At 41.7% G+C, this 15,166-nt stretch overlaps 1 protein-coding gene across 1 annotated transcript; it reads right to left on the bottom strand.

Moving 5' to 3' along the window:
- Positions 1-9,993: 9,993 nt before the first annotated feature.
- Positions 9,994-14,835, bottom strand: LOC131228816 (uncharacterized). The gene is made up of 2 exons (XM_058224674.1): positions 14,427-14,835; positions 9,994-10,367 (listed from the first exon to the last, which is right to left on the bottom strand). Exons 1-2 carry the CDS (start codon positions 14,833-14,835, stop codon positions 9,994-9,996), a joined length of 783 nt encoding a protein of 260 aa, XP_058080657.1.
- Between the last annotated feature and the right edge of the window lie 331 nt (positions 14,836-15,166).

Below are 15,166 nucleotides of genomic sequence, written 5' to 3'. Positions count from 1 at the left end.
ATTCTAGTTTAATTATAAGAAATACTCTTAGTTTTTAATGGTTTGCAGTGACTTAAATTACAATAGATCTGCGATAGCTTTGAGTATATTCTATTCATGTATTGAGATCATGAAATTAGGAAATCCCATTGTTCACCATCATCCCATGGGCATGGTTGGATGATGGAATCCTTCCTAACGTTCACGATTCTCTCAGATTGGTTGTGGATTAGTAAATTCTGTTGTTTGCTTATTCTCATGGGCATGGTTTAGTGATGGAGTCAGTTCTAGTTCTCATACCTATCATTCATTTAAAATTAGATCAAAAGAAGTTCATAATTCATTTTTAATGAATTATCTTCCAATTGGATGAAGATGGGACTCTGACTCCGGTTGTGTTTGTGAATCAAGCGTAAATCTCCCTGATTTCTACAAGTGGATCCTTGAAAACCCTAGTTTCCCACCATTGAATTTTACAAGTTCTAGTTTAATAATTCATCATTATTCTCCTACATTCTCCTACTTTAGATTACATCTTCTTCTAGTTCTAGTTATGGTTACTTTCAGAATACGTACAAGGTTCAGTCCTTATGGATTTGACCTCGATCTTACCGAGATTATTACTACATTGTGACCTTATACTTGGGGTTGTGAATGCGTGCTTCACATCAATGCACTCTTATTCTTCTTCTCGAGCATGGATTTCATTGATAAAGTGGCAGTAGGAGGTAAGCATGTTTAAAATCTAAAGAAATTACTTAGAAGTTTGTGGTCAATTTCATACATTGCTAAGTCAATTTTACGCGGTTATCCAATAAACTTCAAGAAGTTTGTGGTCAATTTAACAAACTTTCGCGGTCAATTTCACTTAGTTCCTGGTTAATTTACTGAATTTATCGGTCAACTTCATCTACTACTTAGTCAATTTCAAGCATTTTACTGTCAACTTCAAGAAGTGAACGGTCAATTTGATGATGTTTCGCTGTAAATGTAACAAATTTCTTGGTCAATTTCATGCACTTCTAGGTAAATTTCACACATTTATCCATCATTTTCACTCAAATATGACCGACTCATCGTTCATTTCACTCAATTCGTGGCCAATTTCACTCACTTCGCGGTCATTTTCAATCAATTTGCACTTAAGTTCACTCTGCGGTCATTTTTAATCACTTCAGGATTGAGAAGTGAGTGAACCTATCCTAGAAGTGAGTGTGACCGTGAAGTGAGTGAAAATCATTGTAAATTGAGTGGCATACATCCTTGCAATTGAGCACTTTGAAAATTTGACTGATAAGTCGGTCATATTTGAGCTAGAACAATAGTGGATTTCCTACTACTCGGTCAAATCCACCTTATACATGTGAATACTAAACGAGTTATATTATTGTGTTTGTTTTTAGAAAATGGCTTCGATAATCATCCTATGCTCATATGGTGGGGAGTTAGTTAGCGAAAATAATCGATACACATATAAGGATCGAGACTCGAAAGCTACTACTGTGGGCGTTGACACTACATATGATGAGCTTCTATCGAAAATGTACAGGATTGCGAAGAGTATACCTAAGGATTATGATATTAGGTTGAAAGCATTATATCCTTGCACAAATTAATCAGTCCCTCCAACTGTAATTGAAGACGACGAAGATGTGAGAATGTTCTTGGCAGCATAGTTGAAGCATCCAGATCACTACATCTCTTTATTCATCGAGACAATGCAGCGCGTTAATAAGGCAATACTCGAAGACCCGGTGGCTTACAGTGGTTTCGAACATGACACCCCAGCTGTTGAAAGTTTGGGTGAGGAACATGGCTTGAAATATGAATATATGACATCACCTTCACCTGTTCCTCTAAGCAACACTCCAGTACCCGAGCTGGCTCAAACATCAAACTTCATGACAAGTCAAGTGAGGGCGTCGGCTGACTTCAAGATCAGAAGTGAATATACGGCATCACCTTCATTTATAAGAGTAGATTTGCCCTCAAAATCCAACACCAGAAACATAAGTAAAAGTGACATTCCATTGCCTGAGCAGGCTCGAACATCGGACTTCACCACTGGCTCTGCCATTGTGCCTTTCGAGGATGCTGGTTTCACCAATGCAGACTTGTCACTGTATTTATATCTACTTGAAGACCTGATTGATATAGTCATTGGCCAAACGTTTAAGGACAAGAGCCGGTGTAAGTATGTTTTGAGACAATTTATAATTCGCAATAACTTTCAATACAAGGTCTTGTATTCCACATCCAAGAAATTTACCGTGGTGTGTATAGAAGATAAGTGTGAATGGAGGGTACACGCATCTAGGGTAAATGATGCGGAGATATTCAAGATTAAGGCTTACACGTCCATACGTACATGTGGAATGTCATGGATGAAGAGTGATCATTGGTAAGCAAGCAGTAAACTATGTAGTGAGTTGGTTGTCAATCGCATTGAGCAACGCCTGGGATTAAGGTCGAAGGACATTATATTCACAATGCAAAAGAAGTATAATATTCTTATTAGCTATAAGAAGGCATGACGCGTTAACGAAATTGCAATAAATCGCGTAATGGGGTATTATGAAGACTCTTATAAAGAACTCCCAATGTACTTGCATGAGTTGAGGATGGCGAACTCGGGGACAGTGACTGCCCTACTTGTGAATCCACAAACGACGAGGTTCGAGAGTTGTTTTGTTGTGCTCGGACAATGCGTCAGAATTTTTCAAACATCTCTGCCAAGGGTCTTGGCCGTTGACGGGATGCATCTAAAAGGTAAGTACAAGGGTGTTCTATTCGTTGCTATAGGTTTGGATGACGACAATCATATCTTTCCAGTCACTTTTGGTATCGGAGAATTAGAGAACAATAGCAGTTGGAACTAGTTCCTTACCTACCTCAGTTATTCATTAGGGGATTTACCTGGTCTTGTGATCATATCGGACCAACATAAAGGTCTAATGAAAGAAGTTCCTCAAGTCTTCTAAGAAGCAATCCATGACTACTGCGCCTACCATATATATCGAAACTTGGTGGACACATTCAAAGATATGTCGTTAAAAATCTACTACTGGCAAGTTGTAAAGACTTGTAAGAGGGTTGAGTTCAAAAAGTTAATGTATGATATCGAACTTACCAATCCCCCGGTACATGCATGGCTGAGGGAAATATGGTATGAAAAATGGGCATCTTCGCACTTCTTAGGAAAAAGATTTAATTTGGTCATTACAAACATAGCTGAGTGTGTTAATGCTTTATTCAAAGAAGCACGAGAATATCCCATGACTATACTGATAGAGACAGTCATAATGAAAATTTAAGAGATGTTTTATAAGAGAAGAGTATCAGCATCATCATTCGTTGGATCGTTGACACTGTAGGCCGAGAAACAATTAAAGAATCTCATACCGAAGGCACGAGATGTTTGTTGCCATGTAATTTCTCGGGATGAATACTATGTTGTAGGAGACTACAGTGATACTGGCAAGCTCAGTGAGCTTTCATGTACATGTTGCGAGTTTGAAGTAAAGGGATTTCCTTATTTTCATGTTCTTTCAACATGTATAAACTATAATATTCCTTATTATTTGTACTGCTCCCCGTTGTACATGGCGAGGAATTACCAGATCATGTACGAAGATTCATGTACCCAGTACGAGACAGGAGTCAATGAAAAATTTCTTTTAGATTCAAAGAGTACTGTGAGAGTATCAAGCCCCCGCTACAGAGGAGGTCAGCTGAAAGACTGAAGAAGGCACAGATCCTTTCCCGTGGAGAGGAACGTAAAAAAGTAAAATGCGGACGTTGCAAACAAATAGGGCATAATCGTCGGAGTCGTAAATTTTCAATACTTCCGAAATAATGTAATTTATAATGCAGTTTTTGTAATACGACCGTGAATGTTATATATTGAATACATCTGTTGCATTCTTTGAAATTATGAATTTCTTACCACTACGATTCAAACTTTGAATAAATATTAATGATTGGCTAGATACTTTCTGAAAATCCATGTCCTAGAGGGATTTCAGGAACCTGCTACTATTATGCTTATAATCCGAGTTATGAAAATTAGATTTTGGTGGTGTGAGTAGGATTACATTGAAATCAATTATAATAAATCTGGAACTCTTATCCGATATCCTTGTCGGCATAACCTGATTCATGTCACAAGTTCAAGTTCTTCAGTCAGGCCTCTTTTAGTCAATAAGATATTCATTTCGCAGTGAATTTCCTTCACTTCGCGGTCAATTCCATGCATTTGACGATCAATTCCATGCATTTCGCATTTAAATTGTCACACCCCAAACTTGAAAAACGGGCTCACAAAATTTTCGATCGCCGAATCTGGTGCTGACAGCCTCTGTAGTGCCCCATTCTCGGATCTTGGCACTCACGTGCCCGATTCCGATCCTGGGATCCTACAAGGAGGATTTTCAGTATGAATTTTTTTTTGTAATGGAGCATAACCACAAGTATACCCAAATCATAAAGATAACATCATCATCACATTTCCACTAATATAATCATTTGAAAACAATACTGAAAGGAAAATACATATATCAAAATCAAAGCTCTAGAAGGCAGTTGCACGCTCCAAGCTCAATGCTGCTGTAACCTAACGCCACTTGCACGCATCTATCGTGCATAAGCTTACAAAAGTTTAAAGGGTGGTGAAAGTGTGTGCACAAGATAAGTGCCAAGTATACCATAAAGCCCAATAATCATACATCATCGGAATAAGCGAAAATACTGACAAGATTATGAATCATACGATATCAGAGTAAGTAGAAATATACTGTAAGTCCATGAGTGCTATCAGCCGTACCAAGGCTACACGATGCAAAACATAATAAGACAATAACAGATGCTGAGGATGCAATGCAATATGCAAATCCTGACGAGCCACGAATACCATCAACCTCATCAAGGTCATATAAGTGCAAAAACATAGTAACCCAAAATGCTAAGTACTGCGAATGCAATGTAATATGCGGTGTGAATGAAATGACCATGCTGGAATGTGAAGTTGGGATGATAGTACGTAGTATTGTAGGCTATGGGGTCCACCACAAAGGATTTCTATCCAAACCAGTCTCATACCTAAATTTGGATAGTCTGACTCAATGTGGTAAACTCCTGATCTCAGGTTAGTCGTGCGCCCAACCGAAATCCTGGCCATGCGAAGGTACACGTAGTAAATAGTTATACACCACCAGACCGAGTGGATAGTGAATGAATGAATGAATAGATATGCAGTTCCTGCTCAATAAGTCCACATATCAGTATAATTGCTCTCTGAGAAAATCACCGGGGTCTATTACACTCCACATCGACTGCCTTCTCCCTAGCTGCACAACCCAGTGAGTGGAAGAGACCTCACTATCCGCCTAGCTAGCAGTCTGCCAATACCTACTCAACTCGTCGATAGCGGACCCATTTACGAGCTAGTCATACTCAGCCTATCTTATAGCCCCTTCACTTGGGCGGATAAGGTCACACCCCCTCCCAACCGACCACGACACAGTGGGAGACATGACCTACTGGTATTCGGCACTCGGGTGCTCATGTTCCACTCATTCTAGACGTTGGGGCACCTCCTGGCCTCGGAGATTTTGAGATTTTCACCCAAGGACATCCTAAGTGCCCACAATGCTAAAATCAAGTATTTTCGGTGTCCTATTTAGCCATCCAAGATGTGCCTGTGGAGGCCATGGCCCTGATGTCGCTAGGGCATACAATGATCAAGTCACATATATGTGAGATGCATGAGTCACACTATCCAGTCATGCAGCAATCCTGCGAGTATGGCGCGATAATGTGGGCACTCCATCTCATAAGGAGTCTCGTAAATAGTTGCCCAATGGCATATGCTATGATTAAACATTCCTCATATCAGGCATGCATATGATGCGTATGGGCATGAATCATGGAGTTATACTTAGCATTTTATATGGTGATGAACTATCCTCACAACGAAGATGGGCCTTGATGGCCTACATACAACAAGTATGGGCCTATCAATGGGCCCTAGGGAGAGTTATAATGTGGACATTTAACCAACATTATTCTTACAATGTGGATGTCAAACCAACATTACTCCCAAGGCATGACCCGCCATAAATGTCATTACATAACCCATGGTGGAATCACACAATGCAATAGATCTTGTATACATCCCATTGGACCTAGACCCATAGGCCTCAAATACATCAAATGGGCCTCAACCCATGGGCCCTAATACATCACAATGGGCCTCATACACATCAAGGTAGGCCCGATAGGTGGATGGTGTGAATAAAGCACATACATCAATGGTGAGTCCCACGTCCCACATGTGGAAAGCGAGGATATAACATATATATCACGTGTGCCCCACCGTCCCATATATCTGGATGGTGGAGATCAAATACATAAATCAAGGTGGGGTCCACTTGAACTTTGGATCTAACTTATTTTTAGTCTTAAGCCTGTAAGACAAGCTTGCCAAAGGGTTGGACGGTTGGGTGCAACACATGCATCATGATAGGGTCCCATAGGGATGGACGACATAGATAAATCACATAACTCATGGTGGGGTCCACATGTGTGGCCCACCAGGTGGAAGGACAGTTGGATGAACCCATAGTGGGACACATAGCACTTGCTGATGTGGGTCAGCTGTGTAGCTGGTGCGTGGTAGCCCAGCCAATCTGCTGCCTAATGTGGGTCCACATGTGTGGAAGGTGTTAATACAATACATATATCAGTGGTCCCACGTGGGGCCCACCATAATGTTTATCTTCCATCCTTCCCGTTAATAAGGTCACACAGACCCGGATAAAGAGGACAAACAATTTTCATAACAATCCAAAACTTCTGTGATAATTAAAAGGCTTTCAATGGCAGACACCCAATCTCACTATTTCCTGCAATGTGGGCCACCTGAGCTCCTAAAATGGCTGAATTTCGGAGGGCCCACCCTCCTCAAAGGGGCCCACCAAAATATACGATGTGGATGTATGACACCCATTATGGTGGGGCCCACGTATGGGACCCACGTCCCTACCTCTAGCGTCCCAGCATAGGATGCCTTGCGCGTCCTCAGGACGGTCAGTAGCAGCAGGCGCTGCTGCTGCTTCTGTTATTTATTTATTTATTTTTTAAAATATAGTATTTCTGTGGTTTTTCAGAGGTGGGGCCTGTATCAGCTGAATCCAGTTCAACCAATGGATTCCACAGTCCATAACAAATCCATCAAGCACAATATTGGGCATGTTTCGGTGTATAGAAACATCGGAGTGAGTTTCAATGGTAGGTACTATTTTCTGGAAATGGCCCGCCAGATAATCAGATCGGCTCCATTTTTTTGCTCAACGCCTAAAATGAGCTTGAGAAAGGAATGGACGGTGTGGATTAAACTTTATACATCAAGGTGGGGCCTACACAAGTGGCCCACCCAAATACTTTGAAAATATAAGTATTAATATATTTTTTTGTTTTTACACTAAGTGCAAGCACATCAGTGCACCCCTCATTGTGCTGCAACGTCCAATGTCCCTGGACACTGGACAGTTTAGATATAGGGCATATTTAAGGTGGGCCCCACCTACAGGCATGCTGCTTAGGTGGGCCAGCAATGGTTGGATGGTGTAGATAAGGTACACATTAAGGTGGGGTACATCCAAGTGGGCCACATGGCCACATCATCACACAAAAAAATAAATAAATAAAAAGAGAGGGAGAGAGAGAGAGAGGAAGAGGGACACGTGATGATGGAGGGACCCCGACACTATGGGCCCTCCCTTGCATTCAATCATACATCAAGTGGGTCCCAATACATGTGGGCCCACCAAATCAAAGATCAACGGTGGAAATCCTCTCCACCAAGATGTAAGGTCTAGATGACCCCTATCCATGTAAAGAAAATAACATCATAATGGGGTCTATGGAGAATGGCCCCATCATGGAATGATCATGAGAGTCAAGGTGGGCCATCGGCCACACCTAGGGTCCATAGTGAGATCCATACCATCAACCGGTAGGCCTCACTTGGCCCTTCATCAAAACAAGAAATCTAGCCTGTGGTAACATCCATCATTCGATCTTCTTGGTCCGATGGAAAGCCGAGCTCCTTGTGTGTTACTTTGATGGTGGAAGATGAGAAATGAATGACTAGGATGAAAGTTCTTGGGGTGGAAAGTGGGCTACACAAAACCACTTTCTCTCCTTAGAATGCATGGACGTCCACCCTCTCCTCTTACTTAGAATATGTGAATGAGAAAGAGAGAGAGAGAGAGAGAGAGAGAGAGAGAGAGAGAGAGAGAGGTGGTTGTAAGGGAGAGGTGATGGATGTGAAGTGAGTGATGGGTGAGGTAAGAGACTTGTTGACTTTTGGGGTTTGCTTGACTTGTAGAGAAAGAAAGCATGGGTTGCTCTTGTACTTGACATAAGGAGATTGATTGATTGATTGATGAGACATGTTTAGAGATTCTCTTGGGATTGTAAACGCGCGGCGTTTCTTCGAAATAAATGCGGGCACACATCTTCTAACCTGAGTATTTGGTCGGTGTGCGAGTCGCGGCGTTGGAACCACAGCGACGGTGCGGTCGCAATGGTACAAGTCTCAGATTAAGCCGACTCAAATCTACAGGATACGACTTAGGGTAGTTTGCAAACATTGATTATAGGTCACAAGTCACCAGAATTCGTCGGAAAGGATCGTTGGAGTCGACAGAACAGTACGGACTAGGATACGGGTCTTACATAAATTCCTTCACTTCGTGGTCAATTGCATGCATCTCGTGGTCAATTCCCTTCACTTCACGATCAATTCCTACATTTCGCGGTGAATTCCCTTCACTTTGCGGTCATTTCCATGCATTTCGTGGTCAATTCCCTTCACTTCACAGTCAATTACATGCATTTCACGGTCAATTCCCTTCACTTCGCGGTCAATTCCATTCATTTTGTAGTCAATTCCAGCGAATTCCCTTCACTTCATGGTCAATTCCATGCATTTCGTGGTCAATTCCCTTCACTTTATGGTCAATTCCATGCATTTTGTGATCAATTCCTTCATTTCGCGATCAATTCCATGCATTTTGTGGTGAATTTCGGTGAATTCACTTCACTTCACAATCAATTCTATTCATTTCGAGGTCAATTCCCTTCACTTCATGGTCAATTCCATGCATTTCGCGGTCAATTCCCTTCACTTTATGGTCAATTCCATGCATTTCACGATCAATTCCCTTCATGTTGCGGTCAATTCCGTGCATTTCGTGGTGAATTCCGGTGAATTCACTTCACTTCACAATCAATTCTATTCATTTTGTGGTCAATTCCCTTCACTTCATGGTCAATTCCATGCATTTCGCAATGAATTCCCTTCACTTCACGGTCAATTCCATTCACTTCATGGTCAATTCAGTCACTTCTTGATAAGGGAGTGAAGGGAATTGTCCTAGAAATGTATGTTGTAGCCAATGGTCCACATTCAACTATAAAAACTCATCAACTATTTAGATATGGCTTTCCAGCTAGAGAAAGTCCTAGGACATGACCGATCTGCAATGGTGCAAATCTAGGTGAATGGAATTGATGATTTTCACTCCATATTGTCCACGCTGGCTTCCTCCATATTGGAGGCAGTGCGATCTCGTTCATCCATTCTGCCAAGAGATGAGCAGACTAGGCGGCCATTACACTGAGGCCTCATTTCCTGAAAGGCATTCTTATAAGGTTTAGTATCATTAAATCCATGGATATGACATTTAACACATGCGCATTCCGATAGCAATATCATATAAGTGCTAATGACCACTATTAACATTTCAAACATTACTCAAATTTAGGCAACTTCAAGCATTCCATTAGAGCAAAATTTGTCAATGATATATAGGCTGACGCATTAAATGCACAAAGACAGAAAATGCAAGAGTCTCCAATAGATAGAAAAACTTAAGGAAACTATGACCTAAACAAGCAAAGCAACCCTATCTAGAATTAACAACCTAAGAAAGTAACTCCTAAATCAGGCTAATAATCCTCTGAGTCTGATGAAGGAGGGGGTGCTCCCTCTTTATGTACATAGCATAAAATTGCTTTCATTGTGTGAGACAACTTCTTAAGCCTCCTCTTCAGGTTCCCCTCGTTCTCTTCTATCCTGGCCATACAGGCACTGAGCGCATCCAAGCTCTTGTGCTTGCTACGTGTGACAGGTGGCTCCCTGTCAGTGTCCTCGACCTCTTCTTCTCCTTCTTCCTTGTCCTCTTCTTGTTCCTCATCATCTTCTTCATCTCCACTTTCCTCTTCCGCTTCGTCCCCGAACTCTTCTTTGTGGGCCCTACGCTGCTTAGGGCCCATCTTCATGTGGTTGAGAGTTTCCTCATCAATCATCTTGATCGGGCTGCCTGTACCCATAGTTGTGAGTAATCTTACATATCAACCAGCCAAATGGAAGTGCCTGTTTCTCGTAATTTAATAGCACGACCTTCACAATTTGAGTCAACACAAGGGTGGGTAGGCAAACCTTCTCTCCCTGCCCCACATGGTAGAGAAAGTCTACCATAAACTTGGAGCATTCCATGCGGTTATTGGCCCTTGGATACACATTATAATTGCAAATGTGGTGGAGTAGGCGGTAGTCGGGGGTCAACTCTGACGACTTCATGCTGCTTCCCTGCCTCCACTCAATAAGCTTGCCACACAAGTGGCGTGTATGGTAGTCTCTTTGCCACTTTTTTGATATATTATCCTCGTGGGCATGCACGGTCCCGTGCTCTATTCTGAGGATGCGAGCAATAACATCCATGCCAATGTGAGTAGGACTATTGAACGTATAAAGTACGTGTTTAGGACGGCGTAAGCTACTCCCGTAGCTTGATCCTACCATATTTAGGTTGGATCGTCTTCGATCATCGAATTCCCCTCACAGTGATTCAGATCACTTCACGTAGCCTAAGCCTCTTCTATAGATGAACCCTAGGCTAGCATTTTAATGTTCGGATTGGCCAAATGGCTTGCTCGTAGGGTCTTATAAGTGTTGTTAAGTTCGATCGCTCCCTCTTAAGTTGATAAGGGGTTATGATAGACCCACTGCCTAAGGCTCAACTTAACCCCGAACCATACTTTAATACCAAGTTGTAACACCCCGAATTTCAGGGGTCGAGTAGGAACTCGGATCCCGAATTCTCAGATGCCACGTGTGCCCTAATGGGCTTTAGATTTCAATTACATTTAGATTATCTCATAAGCCATGGGGAGTTTAACGAACCATGAAGCATAAGTAAGTCATAAAATAATAACAAGTGCCACTAATGATATGATGCATCTAGATTTGTCGTCCCTGCATGTATGACAGGTTTTGGTTGGTGTTTTGAAACACCATCCCAGAGTGGGAGTGATGATCAACTCAGTGGTACCATTAACAATAAGTTACACAAATTATCATACACAGGAACAAATTTAGTGAAAGGTATACATCCACAGAATCTTAAATACTTTGGTTCATGTAAATGCATGATTCAATGATATGATGCATGCTCTCACCACAACACTCCCTCGAGAGACAACATCTAGCGATCGTGAATGACCAACACTCCCTCAGTGTGACCACGACTGCCAAATTGCTAAAGTAACTAATGCAATGTAATGTGAATGTTAGCCAAGTTGATTAATTATGTCCATTCACAAGTAGTTTGGGGAAACCGAGATACCCCGACAGATCAATGCCCTAATCCGATCACGTGGCTCAAGCGGTCGTGGTCGTATAGCTCTCGCGATCCTTGGCCATTTAGGTTCGTTATTCCCATAATTGGAATCATACGAAGGCATTTTAGATAATTAAAGTCTTGCTCACGATCACTACGGGGAGGCCCCACACCTATCGTCGACCGGAAGTTCTTGCAGTCACTCTAGCAGCACTGGGTCTGCAAGTTTGATGTGTTGGGGCCCTGTGCCACATGAATTGCATGTCAGGACTCATGCATGTGGCCTTAGCTAAGAAAAATGGAGGAGTGCTTGAATTGTTACTTTAGATCGGCCACACCTTGTCTCTACGGTGGTAGGGCCGAGGTTTCCAGTGAATATCGGAGGTAGGAGTGCGGGAATTCCAATTTCCTAGCTCCCCAAGCACTCACACCCTCCCTCTCTCTCTTTCTCTCTCTTCTCTCTTTTCTCTCTCTTAGCTACTTGAATTTTGCTATGGGAGTGAGGGAGAGAGGGTTTAAAGGGTATTATACCCTATAACTTAGCTCAATTGGCCTTAGGTGCCACTTATTTCCTCAAATGGCCCTTTGGGGCCAACTTATGGCTTTTGAGGCTGCCTCGGTGGTCCCCTGGCACATCTGAATAATGGGATGAGTGCCCCATGGCCTGATGAAGGGCTATGCAAGGTTTGACAGCAAACAGATGTGGGGATTTATCGCAAAGGTCTGATTTGCGATCAACGGTCACCGCTCCTCGATTAAAAGTCAAATTTGGCAGACGAGTGTAGGGAAATATCTTCAACCTTTTGGTGCAAATTTGGATAAAGTACGACGGCTGAAATGCCCTAATTCACTGTCCTAAGTGGCGGGGCCATTTGTTTTAAAATTTTAGATTTTAGGCCCAAGGTAGAGCGAATTGCACGTTACAAGTGCCAACTGGATGGCGCGAATCGTCTGTTTCCAGGCATCGTCCGAGTCTGTTGCCCGCAGTGGGCCATAAGCCCAATGAGGCCCATTGACCGTGAAGCGAGGGGAATTGACCGTAAAATGCATGGAATTGAACGTGAAGTGAAGGGAATTTGCCAGAATTAACCACGAGATGCATGGAATTGATCGTGAAGTGAAGGGAATTCGCCGGAATTGACCGCGAAATGCATGGAATTGACCGTGAAGTGAAGGGAATTGACTGTGAAATGCATGGAATTAACCATGAAGTGAAGGGTATTCATCGAAATTGACCGCGAAATGCATGGAATTAACCGTGAAGTGAAGGGAATTTGCCGGAATTGACCATGAAGTGAAGGGAATTGACCGCGAAATGCATGGAATTGACCATGAAGTGAAGGGAATTCACTGCGAAATGAATGTAATTGACCACGAAGTGAAGGGAATTGACCACAAAATGCATGGAATTGACCGTGAAGTGAAGGGAATTAACCGCGAAATGAATGGAATTTACCGTGAAGTGAAGGAAATTCGTGAGAATTCTCCGTGAAGTGAAGGACTTTGACCGCGAAGTGAAGTAAATTAACCGCGGAGTAGATGAAATTATCTAATACACAAACAAATTACCATTCATAATGAAATCACTATTACGAAGACGTCATCTACTACAAATTTATGACAAAATATACAAGACATCATTTACTTCATTTTACCCTGAATATTTTACAAGACATCATTTACAATAATTTACAACATTTCACAAAATTTCCCCATTCCTCTCACGCTTAAGACAAATATATCATATTTTGTGGATACTCAGGCAATCATAAGCTATTGAGTTCCTAAAGATGAGAGTGAATTTTTGCAAGTTCATCCCTGACAAAATTTGATCGCTGCACAAAATGTCAATATATTTCACTGTTCGTTTGCTTTGGTATAAAAGTCTCTTCTCTAACCATCTAAGCCTTCCCATCTAATGCAAACATATTTCCTGCAGCATGGAATAATATAGGCAAGCCCTTCTTCATCAGCTCGATATGTTCTTGTATTGATTGAGTGCCCTCAAATATAAACTGTCGAGAATAACAATTTTTCGATCATGAGGGTGGATGACCATGAGGTACCAATGACTGTTGGCATGGTTGATTGGTATGTATGCCTGTCCATATTTGACAAGATAAGATATCATTATAAAAATTATAGAAATGGGTATGTCCGATATTGATAACTTGTAATGACATCATTACCTGTTCATACTACCACATGGGCTTCTGCCCTTCTCGAGCTTTCATAATGTCGTTCACAGTGAGTTTCTTTACTTGTAATGCTACATGCTCTTCATTGCTGCCAATGTCCCGATACATTCTCAATGTCAACATTTGCAGTTCAAGACATGGCTATTATAGATAAAATATCAAATTAGAACATATATCATATAATTAAATAACATAATAACCATTATCCAATTCATACAGTTACCAGAAAAAATGTGGGGCAGAACTTGCAGTCCTGAGTATATAAAGTAGGAAATAAACTGTGTCTTCTCTCTAAGAAATCAACGTACTTGTCAATAGCCAAATCAATAAAGATGACGAATTAAGTTCTAGTCTAATATAAGAGTTGAATACACATAGATGTATATATGTGAATTACTTACCACGCTAGCAACCCGTGCATCTTTCTCCCAGATGGTCCTAAACCAAATAAATTCCACCGAATTTTTGTTTGCGTTGGCCTAACTATCCAATTCATGCAGTTCGTCCTCTAATATAACCCTAAATGAATCAATCTTAGCCTGGAAGGGTATCAGAGAAGTACATAATTCTCTCAGTTTCTCATAGTCGGCGGCATTGCTTGGAGTTGTTTGAATGACAAAGATGAAAGTGAATGGAGAATGCTCGTAGACAGATGACTTCACGGCCCTCTTACTTCTCCTCTTATAAACTGGAATGAATCGCAGTGATTTCTCACATGTATTAACGTCTAACGCATCCGAGTGTTGAACATCCACCTCTCCATTCCCCTGGTCCCTACCTTCCAAATCCTCATCCTCCTTCTCCTTCTCTAACTCTTTCTCCTTCCAAAATTGCATCTTCTCTATAAGAAACCCCTCCATATACTTCTTCAACTCCACCTTACCCTCCTCCAACTCTTCTTTCTCCTTCTTCAATACCTCATTCTTGATTCTCAATTCTTCCTTCTCCCTCATTAGTATTTTCCTCTCCATCTCCAAAATTATCATCTGATTCAACTCTTCCTTCTCTAACCTAACCTCAAGGCTTTTTTCTCTTTTAGCATTAATTTCATCTCCTTGAGTACTAGTTCTCTCTCCCTCTTTGACTCTTCCCTATCTCTCTCCAACTGAAGCCTCTCCGCCTTCAGCTCCTCCCTCGACTCTCCTGTCAATTGCAATCCTGCTCCCTCTCCCTCTCCCTCATCACCACTCTCTTCCTCTCCTCTCCCCCTTCTTCTCCCTCTCCCTCTCCCTCTCTCTCTTCCATATCTTTATCATCATCATCATCTTTAATGCCCTATAAAAGGAAGTAATGTATGTATCA

This window comes from Magnolia sinica, chromosome 16, assembly GCF_029962835.1.
Source record: "Magnolia sinica isolate HGM2019 chromosome 16, MsV1, whole genome shotgun sequence".
NCBI lineage: Eukaryota > Viridiplantae > Streptophyta > Magnoliopsida > Magnoliales > Magnoliaceae > Magnolia > Magnolia sinica.
This window is presented reverse-complemented; position numbering and strand designations above follow the sequence as displayed.